Here is a 16,664-nt window from a genome sequence, read left to right as displayed (position 1 = left end):
ATTAACAAACATTATGAAACCAATTTCCATGACTTTATAAACCCTCGTTTGACAATTTGGAATAGTGCATCATGAGCATTCAGTCTGGTATATTTTCAATCTGCGCAATCTGGAACAGGCTACGGTCACTCACAGACTAGCGGCAAATAAACGTGAACAAAGCGGAATCAGACTATTAATGCCCACTCTCAATTGCTATTCAGTGCAGTTCTCGCCTTCAATGTTTTTTGCGCGTCAATCTGGGCTAATTTAGGCTACTTTGTTTTAAAGAGGAGCCGGTACGCAATTCCCCCAAAATGAGAAGTGCTGGTAGGTCGCTCTGGCCCAGGTCAAGCACTGGTTCCCACGCTGACATGTCTCCGCGTTACAGCGCTTGTTTGCGGAAAACAACCGGAAGACGAGGCGACCACCTGTGTGTAAGCATAACGTGGAAAGTGTCGTTTCATTGGATGGAGACGCCCATTGCTGTATGGATCTGTGCAAAACGTGTATTTAAAAAAATATATTTTAAGGATTCCTTCTCGCTGATTAAAGATAAATGTTTCGAAATCCATAGGCAAGCGATTATTAATTAACAACGTTTCGAAACGTTAAAACAGAGTCGGAATTGTAGTTCACAGGAGGCTGTCATGGGCAAAGCGAATGGCTGAGAACTGTAAGGCAGAATGCTGCCTAGAGTTTTCAAGAGCTAAGGAATGACCCAACTTGTGACCTCACAGACAGACCTAACCCTGAAAAGTCAGGACTTATCCTAATAACCCTCCAGCTTTGATTTTGATAGATCTCGCTCTCTGTGTGTTTACAACCAGGGGTTATTGCAGTTCTCTTCTGGGTTGGACCAGTTGGGTCAGACGAGAGACTCCTCAGTGACAAAGAAAAGACGAGTGATTGACGCACCATGGAGGGCGGGAACGATGTGGATCTGTCCAACAGTAACATCACCCCGCTATGGAAGCGGCGCTCAGCCAATCACACTGGCCCCAGCAAGCTAAAGGCCCGGCCCCTCAGCTACCAGATAGACGGAGTCCACATGACTGACTTCCCCGTAGAGGACAACAAGTGCAGCTTTACCCTGAGCCAGCCTGCAGAGAGACTGGTGGCCACGCCGGGAGGAGGGACGGTCATTCTGAAGCACGTTCTCAACCAACCCACCAGGAAAACACGGGTAGTCAGGAGTATAAGTATTGGACATCTGTCCAAAGGACGTTTCTCTCTGTCCAAGTTCAAGTCGGAGGATGATAAGTCGCTGTCGTTGAACAGTAAGGCATGCCACGGTGGGAGTGTTGATAATGTGTGGTCAGACAAGCCTCTGCTGGACACCCAGAATCGACTATCCAGCCCGTTCACCCTCACCGCTCACAGGGACCAGATAGTGTTTGGGACGAGCCCTTCACCGCTGGACTCTGCCTCCTCCAAACACCCCTCTCCCCCTGCCTCCCCCAATAACCACCACCAACATGACCTGACCTCCCCTTCTTCCTACCACCCCTTAACTCCTGTCCCCTCTCCCCGTAACCCCAGCCCCTCTCCCCCTAACCCCAGCCCCTCCACCCCTAGTCTCAACACCCCTACCCCATCCCACAGCTCCACCTCCAGTATCAACTCCCTCTCTTCCCTCATCTCCACCCCTTCTGACCTCCCCACACCCCACAGCCCCTCCTCTGCTGACATGTCTGCCCCCTCTCCTTCCCCCTCTCATTCCCCCACTCCCACCCTCTCTCCCTACATCTCTCTATCTCCTCCTCCCTCCATTGTCCTCAGCACCCACAGTGCAGCTGCCCTGAAGAAGGGCACACAGCAGCTGATCCCCAAAGGGCTAGCGTCCCTGAGCAAGGCCTCTCCTGCTGGGGTACAGAGCCACGGCATGGGGGGTCTGCTGGGCCTGGATCCTACCAAGCGGGCCCTGCGAGCCCTCAGCATGGTGGAGACTGGATCCTTCTTCTCCACTGGCGTAGGGTCCGGGGGAGGGGGGACAGACCAGGATGAGAGCACTGAGACTCTGAAGAGAGGGTTGAGGTCTACCTCGTACAGGAGAGCAGTGGTAAGTGGAGTGGAAATGGAAATACCATCTGATGACCTCAAGACCCATCGTCTGTCCCAACCTGTAGACCCAAAGAGCCATCGTCTGTCCCAACCTGTAGACCCAAAGAGCCATCGTCTGTCCCAACCTGTAGACCCAAAGAGCCATCGTCTGTCCCAACCTGTAGACCCAAAGAGCCATCATCTGTCCCAACCTGTGCTCAAAGGACTACAGGAGGTCAAGGAGAGACCGACCAGCCCTGGGAAGAAGAACAAGGTAGGAAGACATGTATTCACCCATTATTGTCCAGGAAATTGTCATTCCTATTAACTGCTATGTCATGATACCATTCTCTCCATGCTTTGCCCCATGTGCCTGGATATTACTGTCTCTTACTTTAATTAACACTCATCTGCCTTATGGATTCATGTTTGATTAATTATTCTCCTGAAGTTCAGATCAGGACCAAAGTACACAGCTAGCTTGAAGTTGGAACATTGTCAGGAGACGCTTGTGTTGAAGTCCTACTAATAGTGAAGGCCTATGATTACAACACACTTCAGTCCACTGCTCTGTAATTAGGCAGGTCAGGGGTCAAGAGCAGGTCCCAGGGGAGACCTACTAACACTTGTCATTTAGAACCTGACAGATGTGTGTTTATAATGTCATTCATAACCAGATTTGCCTAATAAAGCATCATTTCGGATATTGTGCTGACTGCTCATGATAACAGATCTAGTGACAGTTTCAGTTCATAGTGTTGATATAGTAGTATGGCTGGGGCAGGGAGAGCTGATCCTGGGTCTGTTATTAATAGTGACATGGGGTCTTGTTCTGTCTCCCAGAGTCCTGATAAGAAGCCAGGACTGATCACACAGAGGACATTTGACAGTGAAGGTGAGTGCCACTTCTCTGTCTTAGTCATGTATATGAACTGGTGATGACTGTGACTTTCTGTACACATGGTTGAGGTCTTGCTGTCAATGGGGACTGTACTATTGTGATCCACCCTCAACCTGTTTGTCTGTCTGTGGTGTGATCCACCCTCAACCTGTCTGTCTGTCTGTGGTGTGATCCACCCTCAACCTGTCTGTCTGTCTGTGGTGTGATCCACCCTCAACCTGTCTGTCTGTGGTGTGATCCACCCTCAACCTGTGTCTGTCTGTCTGTGGTGTGATCCACCCTCAACCTGTGTCTGTCTGTCTGTGGTGTGATCCACCCTCAACGTGTCTGTCTGTCTGTGGTGTGATCCACCCTCAACCTGTCTGTCTGTCTGTGGTGTGATCCACCCTCAACCTGTCTGTCTGTCTGTGGTGTGATCCACCCTCAACCTGTCTGTCTGTCTGTGGTGTGATCCACCCTCAACCTGTCTGTCTGTCTGTGGTGTGATCCACCCTCAACCTGTGTCTGTCTGTCTGTGGTGTGATCCACGCTCAGCCTGTCTGTCTGTCTGTGGTGTGATCCACCCTCAACCTGTCTGTCTGTCTGTGGTGTGATCCACCCTCAACCTGTGTCTGTCTGTCTGTGGTGTGATCCACCCTCAACCTGTCTGTCTGTGGTGTGATCCAGAGGAGGAACTGTATCAGAACTACCAGGAGAAAGCTCTTCACAATGACTCTGATGAGGACCAGTCCAGAGAGGCCAAACCTGATGACCGCATCGTGATGCAGTACAGACCCATACGCACCTCCTGGAGCCAACTCAGTGTGGTGAGACACACACGCACACGCACACAGTGAATTGTGGTGCAGTGCCTCTCATAGAGTACAGAGACAAACACAGGGCCTTGTTGGGAAATGGACTGCCAGGGCTGTGAGGGATGTTGTCACATCTGGTCTGGCTGCGATCCTTACCCATCCTCCATCTCTCTCTCTCCTTCTCCTACTCTGTCTGTGACTGTCTGTCTCTCTCTCTCTCTCTGTCTCTTTATGTCTCTCTCTGTCTCTTCATTACTCTTGGTCTAGATAGGGAATTAAAACAGGGATAGGGAGGGAAGAGGGAGGGTGAGGGAGCAGGAAATGAAGGGGAGGGTGAGGGAGCAGGTTTGGGAGGGTGAGGGAGGGAGCATGAAAGGAAGGGGAGGGTGAGAGAGGGATCAGGAGAGGAAGGGGGGGTGAGGGAGGGAGCAGGAGAAGAAGGAAGAAAGATCTGGGACAGCAGGAGAGGAAGGGAGAAAGATCTGGGGCAGCAGACTAAGAGGAGGAGAGGAAGGGAGAAAGATTTTGGGCAGCAGAATGAGAGGAGGAGAGGAAGGGAGAAAGATCTGGGGCAGCAGACTGAGAGGAGGAGAGGAAGGGAGAAAGATCTGGGGCAGCAGACTGAGAGGAAGGGAGAAAGATCTGGGACAGCAGACTGAGAGGAAGGGAGAAAGATCTGGGGCAGCAGACTGAGAGGAGAGGAAGGGAAAAAGATCTGGGGCAGCAGACTGAGAGGAGGAGAGGAAGGGAGAAAGATCTGGGGCAGCAGACTGAGAAGAGGAGAGGAAGGGAGAAATATCTGGGGCAGCAGACTGAGAGGAGGAGAGGAAGGGAGAAAGATCTGGGGCAGCAGACTGAGAGGAGGAGAGGAAGGGAGAAAGATCTGGGGCAGCAGACTGAGAGGAGGAGAGGAAGGGAGAAAGATCTGGGGCAGCAGACTGAGAGGAGGAGAGGAAGGGAGAAAGATCTGGGACAGCAGACTGAGAGGAAGGGAGAAAGATCTGGGGCAGCAGACTGAGAGGAGGAGAGGAAGGGAGAAAGATCTGGGGCAGCAGACTGAGAGGAGGAGAGGAAGGGAGAAAGATCTGGGGCAGCAGACTGAGAGGAGGAGAGGAAGGGAGAAAGATCTGGGACAGCAGACTGAGAGGAAGGGAGAAAGATCTGGGGCAGCAGACTGAGAGGAGGAGAGGAAGGGAGAAAGATCTGGGGCAGCAGACTGAGAGGAGGAGAGGAAGGGAGAAAGATCTGGGGCAGCAGACTGAGAGGAGGAGAGGAAGGGAGAAAGATCTGGGGCAGCAGACTGAGGAAGGGAGAAAGATTTGGGGCAGCAGACTGAGAGGAGGAGAGGAAGGGAGAAAGATCTGGGACAGCAGACTGAGAGGAAGGGAGAAAGATCTGGGACAGCAGACTGAGAGGAGGAGAGGAAGGGAGAAAGATCTGGGGCAGCAGACTGAGAGCACCACCCGGCATGGCGACAATATGTTCTCCCTGGAGTACGTTGTGACGGGATCCAGTTTGGGCCCAGAATGGTAGGAGAGGAACGGGGGGAAAGGAGGGAACAGTACTGTAGAGACCAGAGTGGTAGGAGAGGAACGGGGGAAAGGAGGGGACAGTACTGTAGAGACCAGAATGGTAGGAGAGAGGAACGGGGAAAGGAGGGAACAGTACTGTAGAGACCAGAATGGTAGGAGAGGAACGGGGGGAAAGGAGGGGGGCAAATGCTGTTTTCCACTTAGGTGTTCTGTTCTCCTTGTTGATGTTTACTCTTATCTGGAGCTGCTCAAGAAGGGCTGAGGGAGAGAGAGACCAGTACTGTAGGAGACCAGTACTGTAGGAGACCAGTACTGTAGGAGACCAGTACTGTAGAGACTGTAGGAGACAGTACTGTAGTAGACCAGTACTGTAGGAGACCAGTACTGTAGGAGTCCAGTACTGTAGGAGACCAGTACTGTAGGAGACCAGTACTGTAGGAGACCAGTACTGTAGAGACCAGTACTGAAGGGACCAGTATTGTAGAGACTGTAGAGACCAGTACTGTAGAGACCAGTACTGTAGAGACTGTAGAGACCAGTACTCTAGAGACCAGCACTGTAGAGACCAGTACTGTAGGGACTAGTACTATAGGGACCAGTATTGTAGAGACTGTAGAGACCAGTACTGTAGAGACTGTAGAGACCAGTACTGTAGAGACTGTAGAGACCAGTACTGTAGAGACCAGTACTGTAGAGACCAGTACTGTAGAGACAGTGGGGGACAGTACTGTAGGGGACAGTACTGTAGAGACAGTGGGGGACAGTACTGTAGGGAATAGTACTGTAGGGGACAGTACTGTAGGAGACAGTACAGTAGGAGACAGTACAGTAGGGAATAGTACTGTAGGGGACAGTACTGTAGAGACTGTAGGGGACAGTACTGTAGGGAATAGTACTGTAGGGAATAGTACTGTAGAGAATAGTACTGTAGAGACTGTAGGGGACAGTACTGTAGGGAATAGTACTGTAGGGAATAGTACTGTAGAGAATAGTACTGTAGAGACTGTAGGGGACAGTACTGTAGGGAATAGTACTGTAGGGAATAGTACTGTAGAGAATAGTACTGTAGGGAATAGTACTGTAGAGACTGTAGGGAATAGTACTGTAGGGGACAGTACTGTAGGGGACAGTACTGTAGAGACGGTGGGGGACAGTACTGTAGGGGACAGTACTGTAGGGGACAGTACTGTAGAGACGGTGGGGGACAGTACTGTAGGGGACAGTTAGTTCTGATCAAAATATTCAAACAAAGTTGACTTATCCAGATATTTCCAATGAGAGGAGTCCTGTCCCAGTCCTGTGTTTGATGCCAGATGGAAGGTCTATGGGCCATAACATGTGACAGGGCAGGCTGTAGTGTTTTATAGTAGTTGGATGTTCTGCTGTTTACACTGTGACAGGGCAGGCTGTAGTGTTTTATAGTAGTTGGATGTTCTGCTGTTTCTCCTGGTCAGTAACTGATGGTAAGTAACCTGGAGGTTTCCGTATCTTCATTCTCTGAAGGAGCAGAAAAATCCACCCTCCTGGAAATGAGAGAATGATCTGATGTTTAACGGATGGACAAAAGTGGCATCAATGTCCAAACTGACAGGACCTGTTCCTACTATCACACTTCCCTTCCCAAACTGACAGAACCTGTTCCTACTATCACACTTCCCTTCCCAGACTGACAGAACCTGTTCCTACTATCACACTTCCCTTCCCAAACTGACAGAACCTGTTCCTACTATCACACTTCCCTTCCCAGACTGACAGAACCTGTTCCTACTATCACACTTCCCTTCCCAAACTGACATAACCTGTTCCTACTATCACACTTCCCTTCCTAAACTGACAGAACCTGTTCCTACTATCACACTTCCCTTCCCAGACTGACAGAACCTGTTCCTACTATCACACTTCCCTTCCCAAACTGACAGAACCTGTTCCTACTATCACACTTCCCTTCCCAAACTGACAGAACCTGTTCCTACTATCACACTTCCCTTCCCAGACTGACAGAACCTGTTCCTACTATCACACTTCCCTTCCCAAACTGACAGAACCTGTTCCTACTATCACACTTCCCTTCCCAAACTGACAGAACCTGTTCCTACTATCACACTTCCCTTCCCAAACTGACAGAACCTGTTCCTACTATCACACTTCCCTTCCCAAACTGACAGAACCTGTTCCTACTATCACACTTCTCTTCCCAGACTGACAGAACCTGTTCCTACTATCACACTTCCCTTCCCAGACTGACAGAACCTGTTCCTACTATCACACTTCCCTTCCCAGACTGACAGAACCTGTTCCTACTATCACCCTTCCCTTCCCAAACTGACAGAACCTGTTCCTACTATCACACTTCCCTTCCCAAACTGACAGAACCTGTTCCTACTATCACACTTCCCTTCCCAGACTGACAGAACCTGTTCCTACTATCACCCTTCCCTTCCCAAACTGACAGAACCTGTTCCTACTATCACACTTCCCTTCCCAAACTGACAGAACCTGTTCCTACTATCACACTTCCCTTCCCAAACTGACAGAACCTGTTCCTACTATCACACTTCCCTTCCCAGACTGACAGAACCTGTTCCTACTATCACACTTCCCTTACCAAACTGACAGAACCTGTTCCTACTATCACACTTCCCTTCCCAAACTGACAGAACCTGTTCCTACTATCACACTTCCCTTCCCAAACTGACAGAACCTTTTCCTACTATCACACTTCCCTTCCCAGACTGACATACCCTGTTCCTACTATCACACTTCCCTTCCCAAACTGACAGAACCTGTTCCTACTATCACACTTCCCTTCCCAAACTGACAGAACCTGTTCCTACCATCACACTTCCCTTCCCAAACTGACAGAACCTGTTCCTACTATCACACTTCCCTTCCCAAACTGACAGAACCTGTTCCTACTATCACACTTCCCTTCCCAGACTGACAGCTACCGCTTTGGTTCAGACTCTCTGTTTCCTAGAGGTCTCTAGTTTCCAGTAACACCTGTAAGGTCAGACTCTGTTTCCTAGAGGTCTCTAGTTTCCAGTAACACCTGTAAGGTCAGACTCTGTTTCCTAGAAGTCTGTAGTTTCCAGTAACACCTGTAAGGTCAGACTCTGTTTCCTAGAAGTCTGTAGTTTCCAGTAACACCTGTAAGGTCAGACTCTGTTTCCTAGAAGTCTCTAGTTTCCAGTAACACCTGTAAGGTCAGACTCTGTTTCCTAGAAGTCTCTAGTTTCCAGTAACCGTAGGGACAGGGGGAAGTGGTGTATCTAAGAGTGTTGACACCATACTCTTAGATGAGAGGCTTAACCCCCCCGGTTAAGGGTAGGACAGGGGAGTAAGGGTAAGACAATGATAGATTTATGCCTACGGTCAACCTCTTACCTCAACCACTCCCTTTTGAGTGAATACTGCGTTTCTGTTGTCACGGTTACACCTGTCCCTCTGTGTTCTCAGGGAAACTCCAAAAGCAGGGCAAAGTTCAGTTGTCGTGGCGGGAAGGTGGTTGCTAGGACACTAAGGACCTGCAAGGCCGTAGATAGATAAATAGAAGTTGATTGCCTTTTAAAGGGAATTTATCTTGCACAATAGCACAAACTTGGCAAGCTGTTGGCATTTTGGCTGTATTGGTTTGGCTGTTGGCTTGTGTGTTTTGTATCCTAGTCTGGATGTGTTTGCAAAGGTCTCCATTAGGTTTGTCACGATACCAGTATCACAATACTCCGAGGTATCGCAGCAAGGAAAGAAAAGATGAAGCAGACTCCGTTTCCTGAGGAAAACAGTCATAATGTTAGTAACAAGCAGCCTGAAGTGTTTCACCCCAAATCACGTTTGTTTTGCTTGCTTTAACCCACTATATGTTACTTACAGCAGGGTTTAAAATCAAATCAAATCAAATTAATTTATATAGCCCTTCGTACATCAGCTGATATCTCAAAGTGCTGTACAGAAACCCAGCCTAAAACCCCAAACAGCAGGCAATGCAGGTGTAAAAGGACCAGAGAGTATAGTCTGCATCGTGTTTTCCTTGTTGCCATGGAAAATCAGGTATTGTAGTATCGCCATCCTGGTATCATGACAACCCTAGTCGGCCTGACCCCATTTAGTCGACTGGTCCATTGTTTGGTCTTTAGGCTGTTGGTCGACTGAGATTGTTTTAGTCGAGCAGTAACATAAACAGTACAAGTCAAAAGTTTGGACACACCTACTCATTCAAGGGTTTTTCTTTATTTTTACTATTTTCTACATTGTACAATAATAATGCAGACATCAACACTATGAAATAACACATGGAATCATGTAGTCACCAAAAAAAGTGTTAAACAAATTAAAATATATTTGAGATTCTTCAAAGTAGCCACCCTTTGCCTTGATGACAGCTTCACACACTCTTGGCATTCTGACAACCAGCTTCATGAGGTAGTCAACTGGAATGCATTTCAATTAACAGGTGTGCCTTGTTAATTTGTGGAATTTCTTTCCTTAATGCATTTGAGCCAATCAGTTGTGTCGTGACAAGGTAGGGGTGGTATTCAGAAGATAGTCCTATTTGGCATTCTCTCAACCAGCTTCACCTGGAATGCTTTTCCAACAGTCTTGAAGGAGTTCCCACATATGCTGAGCACTTGTTGGCTGCTTTTCCTTCAGTCTGCGGTCCAACTCATCCCAAACCATCTCAAATGGGTTGAGGTTGGGTGATTGTGGAGGCCAGGTCATCTGATGCAGCACTCATCACTCTCCTTCTTGGACAAATAGCCCTTACACAGCCTGGAGGTGTGTTGGGTCATTGTCCTGTTGATAATTCAATTATAGTTCCATTAAGCGTACAATACTGTTGTAGCCATGCTGGTTAAGTGTGCCTTGAATGCAAAATAAATCACAGACATTGTCACCAGCAAAGCACACCCACACCATTACACCTCCTCCTCCATGCTTCATGGTGGGAACCACACATGCAGAGATCATCCGTTCACCTACTCTTCGTCTCACTAAGACATGGTGGTTGGAACAAAAAATCTCAAATTTGGACTCAAAGGACAGATTTCCCCCGGTCTAATGTCCATTGCTCATGTTTCTTGGCCAAAGCAAGTCTCTTCTTCTTATTGGTGTCCTTTTGTAGTGGTTTCTTTGCAGCAATTCGACCATGTAGGCCTGATTCGCACAGTCTCCTCTGAACAGTTGATGTTGACATGTGTCTGTTACTTGAACTCTAATCTAACATTTATTTGGGCTGTAATTTCTGATGCTGGTAACTCTAACTTCTCCTCTGCAGCAGAGGTAACTCTGGGTCTTCCTTTCCTGTGTTGGTCCTCATGAGAGCCAGTTTCATCATGGCGCTTGATGGTTTTTGCGTCTGACCATATTTTCTGACCATATTTTCTGACCATGACTTAAAGTAATGATGGACTGTTGTTTCTCTTTTCTTTTTTGAGCTCTTCTTGCCATAATATGGACTTAGCCCTATTTGGTAATAGACCATCTTCTGTATACCACACCTACCTTGTCACAACACAACTGATTGGCTAAAACGCATTAAGAAGGAAAGAAATTCACACCTGTTAATTGAAATGCATTACAGGTGACTACCTCATGAAGATGGTTGAGAGATTTGTTTAACACTTTTTTTGGTTGCTACATGATTCCATATGTGTTATTTCATAGTTTTCATGTCTTCACTATTATTCTACAATGTAGAAAATAGTAAAAATAAAGAAAAACCCTTGAATGAGTAGGTGTGTCCAAACTACTGACTGGTACTGTATACAATAGTTCCTCAATTCCTGAATTACAATAGTTATTCAATTCCTAAATTACAATAGTTCTTCAATTCCTAAATTACAATAGTTCCTCAATTCCTAAATTACAATAGTTCCTCAATTCCTAAATTACAATAGTTCCTCAATTCCTAAATTACAATAGTTCCTCAATTCCTAAATTACAATAGTTCCTCAATTCCTAAATTACAATAGTTCCTCAATTCCTGAATTACAATAGTTCCTCAATTCCTGAATTACAATAGTTCCTGAATTACAATAGTTCCTCAATTCCTGAATTACAATAGTTCCTCAATTCCTGAATTACAATAGTTCCTCAATGTATTTGAAAAATATTTCCAGCTCTCTCCCATTCAGGTTGCTTGTAATGATTGATTCATGGAGGAGTGGAAGGGTGCTTGGGGAAGATGACAAAGAACCGGGTGTGGAGAAGTATTGGTAGGGAGCAGGGATTGAAGCAGTGGGCGATGGAGACATGTTGGCTCTAATGCTGCCTTGTGTCAGTGGCAGATGTTTCTAGAGGAGGGGGGATACTACACACACACACACACACACACACACACACACACACACACACACACACACACACACACACACACACACACACAACCATGTAAGCTATCCTGTGCATACACCCAGACTCCCCTGAAAGGAACCTTTCTTTCTCTAAACTAGCACACTGGGGTCTTTATTCAGCTCCTACAGGGCTTTATTCAGCTCCCACAGGGCTTTATTCAGCTCCTACAGGGCTTTATTCAGCCCCTACAGGGCTTTATTCAGCTCCTACAGGGCTTTATTCAGCTCCTACAGGTCTTTATTCAGCTCCTACAGGTCTTTATCCAGCTCCTACAGGTCTTTATTCAGCTCCTACAGGTCTTTATTCAGCTCATACAGGTCTACAGGTCTTTATTCTGCTCCTACAGGTCTTTATTCAGCTCATACAGGTCTACAGGTCTTTATTCTGCTCCTACAGGTCTTTATTCAGCTCCTACAGGTCTTTATTCAGCTCATACAGGTCTACAGGTCTTTATTCAGCTCCTACAGCTCTACAGGTCTTTATTCAGCTCCTACAGGTCTTTATTCAGCTCCTACAGGTCTACAGGTCTTTATTCAGCTCCCACAGGTCTTTATTCAGCTCCTACAGGTCTTTATTCAGCTCCTACAGCTCTACAGGTCTTTATTCAGCTCCTACAGGTCTTTATTAAGCTCCCACAGGGCTTTATTCAGCTCCCACAGGGCTTTATTCAGCTCCTACAGGGCTTTATTCAGCTCCCACAGGGCTTTATTCAGCTCCCACAGGGCTTTATTCAGCTCCCACAGGGCTTTATTCAGCTCCTACAGGGCTTTATTCAGCTCCTACAGGGCTTTATTCAGCTCATACAGGTCTACAGGTCTTTATTCAGCTCCTACAGCTCTACAGGTCTACAGGTCTTTATTCAGCTCCTACAGGTCTTTATTCAGCTCCTACAGCTCTACAGGTCTTTATTCCGCTCCTACAGGTCTTTATTCAGCTCCTACAGGTCTACATGGCTTTATTCAGTTCCTACAGGTCTTTATTCAGCTCCTACAGGTCTTTATTCAGCTCCTACAGGTCTACATGTCTTTATTCAGCTCCTACAGGTCTTTATTCAGCTCCTACAGCTCTACAGGTCTTTATTCAGCTCCTATAGGTCTTTATTCAGCTCCTACAGGTCTTAATTCAGCTCCTATAGGTCTTAATTCAGCTCCTATAGGTCTTTATTCAGCTCCTACAGGTCTTTATTCAGCTCCTACAGGTCTACAGGTCTTTATTCAGCTCCTACAGGTCTTTATTCAGCTCCTACAGCTCTTTATTCAGCTCCTACAGCTCTACAGGTCTTTATTCAGCTCCTATAGGTCTTTATTCAGCTCCTACAGGTCTTAATTCAGCTCCTATAGGTCTTTATTCAGCTCCTACAGGTCTTTATTCAGCTCCTACAGGTCTACAGGTCTTTATTCAGCTCCTACAGGTCTTTATTCAGCTCCTACAGCTCTTTATTCAGCTCCTACAGCTCTACAGGTCTTTATTCAGCTCCTATAGGTCTTTATTCAGCTCCTACAGGTCTTAATTCAGCTCCTATAGGTCTTTATTCAGCTCCTATAGGTCTTTATTCAGCTCCTACAGGTCTTAATTCAGCTCCTATAGGTCTTAATTCAGCTCCTATAGGTCTTTATTCAGCTCCTACAGGTCTTTATTCAGCTCCTACAGGTCTACAGGTCTTTATTCAGCTCCTACAGGTCTTTATTCAGCTCCTACAGCTCTTTATTCAGCTCCTACAGCTCTACAGGTCTTTATTCAGCTCCTATAGGTCTTTATTCAGCTCCTACAGGTCTTAATTCAGCTCCTATAGGTCTTTATTCAGCTCCTACAGGTCTTTATTCAGCTCCTACAGGTCTACAGGTCTTTATTCAGCTCCTACAGGTCTTTATTCAGCTCCTACAGCTCTTTATTCAGCTCCTACAGCTCTACAGGTCTTTATTCAGCTCCTATAGGTCTTTATTCAGCTCCTACAGGTCTTAATTCAGCTCCTATAGGTCTTTATTCAGCTCCTACAGGTCTTTATTCAGCTCCTACAGGTCTACAGGTCTTTATTCAGCTCCTACAGGTCTTTATTCAGCTCCTACAGGTCTACATGGCTTTATTCAGCTCCTACAGGTCTTTATTCAGCTCCTACAGGTCTTTATTCAGCTCCTACAAGTCTACAGGTCTTTATTCAGCTCCTACAGGTCTTTATTCAGCTCCTACAGGTCTACATGGCTTTATTCAGCTCCTACAGGTCTACAGGTCTTTATTCAGCTCATACAGGTCTTTATTCAGCTCCTACAGGTCTACAGGTCTTTATTCAGCTCCTACAGGTCTTTATTCAGCTCCTACAGGTCTACAGGTCTTTATTCAGCTCCTACAGGTCTACAGGTCTTTATTCTGCTCCTACAGCTCTACAGGTCTTTATTCAGCTCCTATAGGTCTTTATTCAGCTCCTACGGGTCTTTATTCAGCTCATACAGGTCTACAGGTCTTTATTCTGCTCCTACAGGTCTTTATTCAGCTCCTACAGGTCTACAGGTCTTTATTCTGCTCCTATAGGTCTACAGGTCTTTATTCAGCTCCTACAGGTCTTTATTCAGCTCCTACAGGTCTACGGGTCTTTATTCAGCTCCTGCAGGTCTACAGGTCTTTATTCAGCTCCTACAGGTCTACAGGTCTTTATTCAGCTCCTACAGGTCTTTATTCAGCTCCTACAGGTCTACAGGTCTTTATTCAGCTCCTACAGGTCTATAGGTCTTTATTCAGCTCCTACAGGTCTACAGGTCTTTATTCAGCTCCTACAGGTCTTTATTCAGCTCCTGCAGGTCTACAGGTCTTTATTCAGCTCCTACAGGTCTACAGGTCTTTATTCAGCTCCTACAGGTCTTTATTCAGCTCCTACAGGTCTACAGGTCTTTATTCAGCTCCTACAGGTCTTTATTCAGCTCATACAGGTCTATAGGTCTTTATTCAGCTCCTACAGGTCTACAGGTCTTTATTCAGCTCCTACAGGTCTTTATTCAGCTCATACAGGTCTACAGGTCTGTTATGAGAACTACTCCTGTGGTGGAGTCATGGACAGTGTGTGTCTGTCTTGCTGCTTTCACAGACAGAAAATGTGTGTGTGCTGCCACAGACAGCTGAACACACATTAGCCCTAATTCCTCTAAAAGCAGACACCTGAGAGTTTACACTGTGATGGATACAGAGGTATGCCTCACCTCTAAACAATTCCTTTCATTCGTAAAGTTGTGCGACTGTTTTGTTTTGCTAACAGTTGGCAAATATAGCCAGTGTGTGTGTGTGTGTGTGTGTGTGTGTGTGTGTGTGTGTGTGTGTGTGTGTGTGTGTGTGTGTGTGTGTGTGTGTGTGTGTGTGTGTGTGTGTGTGTGTGTTTGTGTGTGTTTTCTTCCTGATGTTGTTACTGAAACCTGTGTTTGTCCTGCAGGTAAAGAAGAGTGGTGTTTCTGATAAACTCAGCCAGGAGGAGCGGAAGAGACAAGAGGTAACAACAGCCTTAGTGTGTGTGTGTGTGACCCCTTCATACAGAGACAGTTTCAACAAAGGGTCAAGCAGACTGGACCCAGAATGGTTAGGATGCATGCACACACACAGACACACACACAGACAGGTCACTTACTGTAGCCCCCCGTTGCACTCTAACAAACCATGCCTAAACTCCTCTCCCCGTAACCTTTTCCATAGCAAACAGTAAACCCTTCTTAAAGGGGAGGGCTTGAAAATATGGACCATAGACAAGTTAACCAGTTGATGTTGAGGGACATATGAATTCATAGCATGGATGTCTCAGCAAATACGTGTCTAGAGAAGTGTGCAGATGGAGAGTATCACCGATTTGGGAGTCCCATAGGGCGGCGCACAATTGGCCCAGCGTCGTCCGGGTTTGGCCGGGGGTAGGCTGTCATTGTAAATAAGAATTTGTTCTGAAACTGACTTGCCTAGTTAAATAAAGGTAAAATAAATCAAAATGGAGCTATAAGAGGTGTGAACAGCTCTTCTCCCGGTGTGATCACTACCTTCTCTCTCTAAATGAATGACTGAGCACATAATTATTGTCTACATGTCCTACTAATAGAATATCAGAGTTCAGAGTGATGGCAGAAATGTCACATCAGAATGAGTGTTTTACCCAATATCATGTGTGCCAGCTGTGAGTAGCCTCATCCTCTAACCAGCCATTACCCCACTCAGGGGCTTCTCTCTCTGTTCTTTCTGCATATCTCCATCAGTTTTAAAATGTTATTTAGCCGTGATGAGGAGCTGGGGTGTAGACCATGATGAGGAGCTGGGGTGTAGACAGGGATGAGGAGCTGGGGTGTGGACAGGGATGAGGAGCTGGGGTGTAGACAGGGATGAGGAGCTGGGGTGTAGACAGGGATGAGGAGCTGGGGTGTAGACAGGGATGAGGTGAGCAGACTGGGATGAGGAGCTGGGGTGTAGACAGGTATGAGGAGCTGGGGTGTAGACCGGGATGAGGAGCTGGGTTGTAGACAGGGATGAGGAGCTGGGGTGTGGACAGGGATGAGGAGCTGGGGTGTAGACAGGTATGAGGAGCTGGGGTGTGGACAGGGATGAGGAGCTGGGGTGTAGACAGGGATGAGGAGCTGAGGTGTAGACAGGGATGAGGAGCTGGGGTGTGGACAGGGATGAGGAGCTGGGGTGTGGACAGGGATGAGGAGCTGGGGTGTAGACAGGGATGAGGAGCTGGGGTGTGGACAGGGATGAGGAGCTGGGTTGTAGACAGGGATGAGGAGCTGGGGTGAGCAGACAGGGATGAGGAGCTGGGGTGAGCAGACAGGGATGAGGAGCTGGGGTGATCAGACAGGGATGAGGAGCTGGGGTGATCAGACAGGGATGAGGAGCTGGGGTGAGCAGACAGGGATGAGGAGCTGGGGTGAGCAGACAGGGATGAGGAGCTGGGGTGAGCAGACAGGGATGAGGAGCTGGGGTGAGCAGACAGGGATGAGGAGCTGGGGTGTAGATAGGGATGAGGAGCTGGGTTGTAGACAGGGATGAGGAGCTGGGGTGTAGATAGGGATGAGGAGCTGGGTTGTAGACAGGGATGAGGAGCTGGGG

At 47.3% G+C, this 16,664-nt stretch overlaps 1 protein-coding gene across 1 annotated transcript in view; it reads left to right on the top strand.

The window, feature by feature from the left end:
• Positions 1-401: 401 nt before the first annotated feature.
• The window catches only part of LOC139397644 (rho guanine nucleotide exchange factor 26-like), a gene marked incomplete at its 3' end in the record, with an annotated part of 41,666 nt that continues 25,403 nt past the window's right edge, over positions 402-16,664 (top strand). The window contains exons 1-5 of the mRNA XM_071144201.1: positions 402-416; positions 810-2,296; positions 2,866-2,917; positions 3,590-3,729; positions 15,016-15,072. Of these exons, the coding sequence (XP_071000302.1) occupies positions 899-2,296; positions 2,866-2,917; positions 3,590-3,729; positions 15,016-15,072 (1,647 nt within the window). The remainder of the gene's footprint in view (positions 417-809; positions 2,297-2,865; positions 2,918-3,589; positions 3,730-15,015; positions 15,073-16,664) is intronic.

This window comes from Oncorhynchus clarkii, unplaced genomic scaffold, assembly GCF_045791955.1.
Source record: "Oncorhynchus clarkii lewisi isolate Uvic-CL-2024 unplaced genomic scaffold, UVic_Ocla_1.0 unplaced_contig_1876_pilon_pilon, whole genome shotgun sequence".
Lineage (NCBI taxonomy): Eukaryota > Metazoa > Chordata > Actinopteri > Salmoniformes > Salmonidae > Oncorhynchus > Oncorhynchus clarkii.
This window is presented reverse-complemented; position numbering and strand designations above follow the sequence as displayed.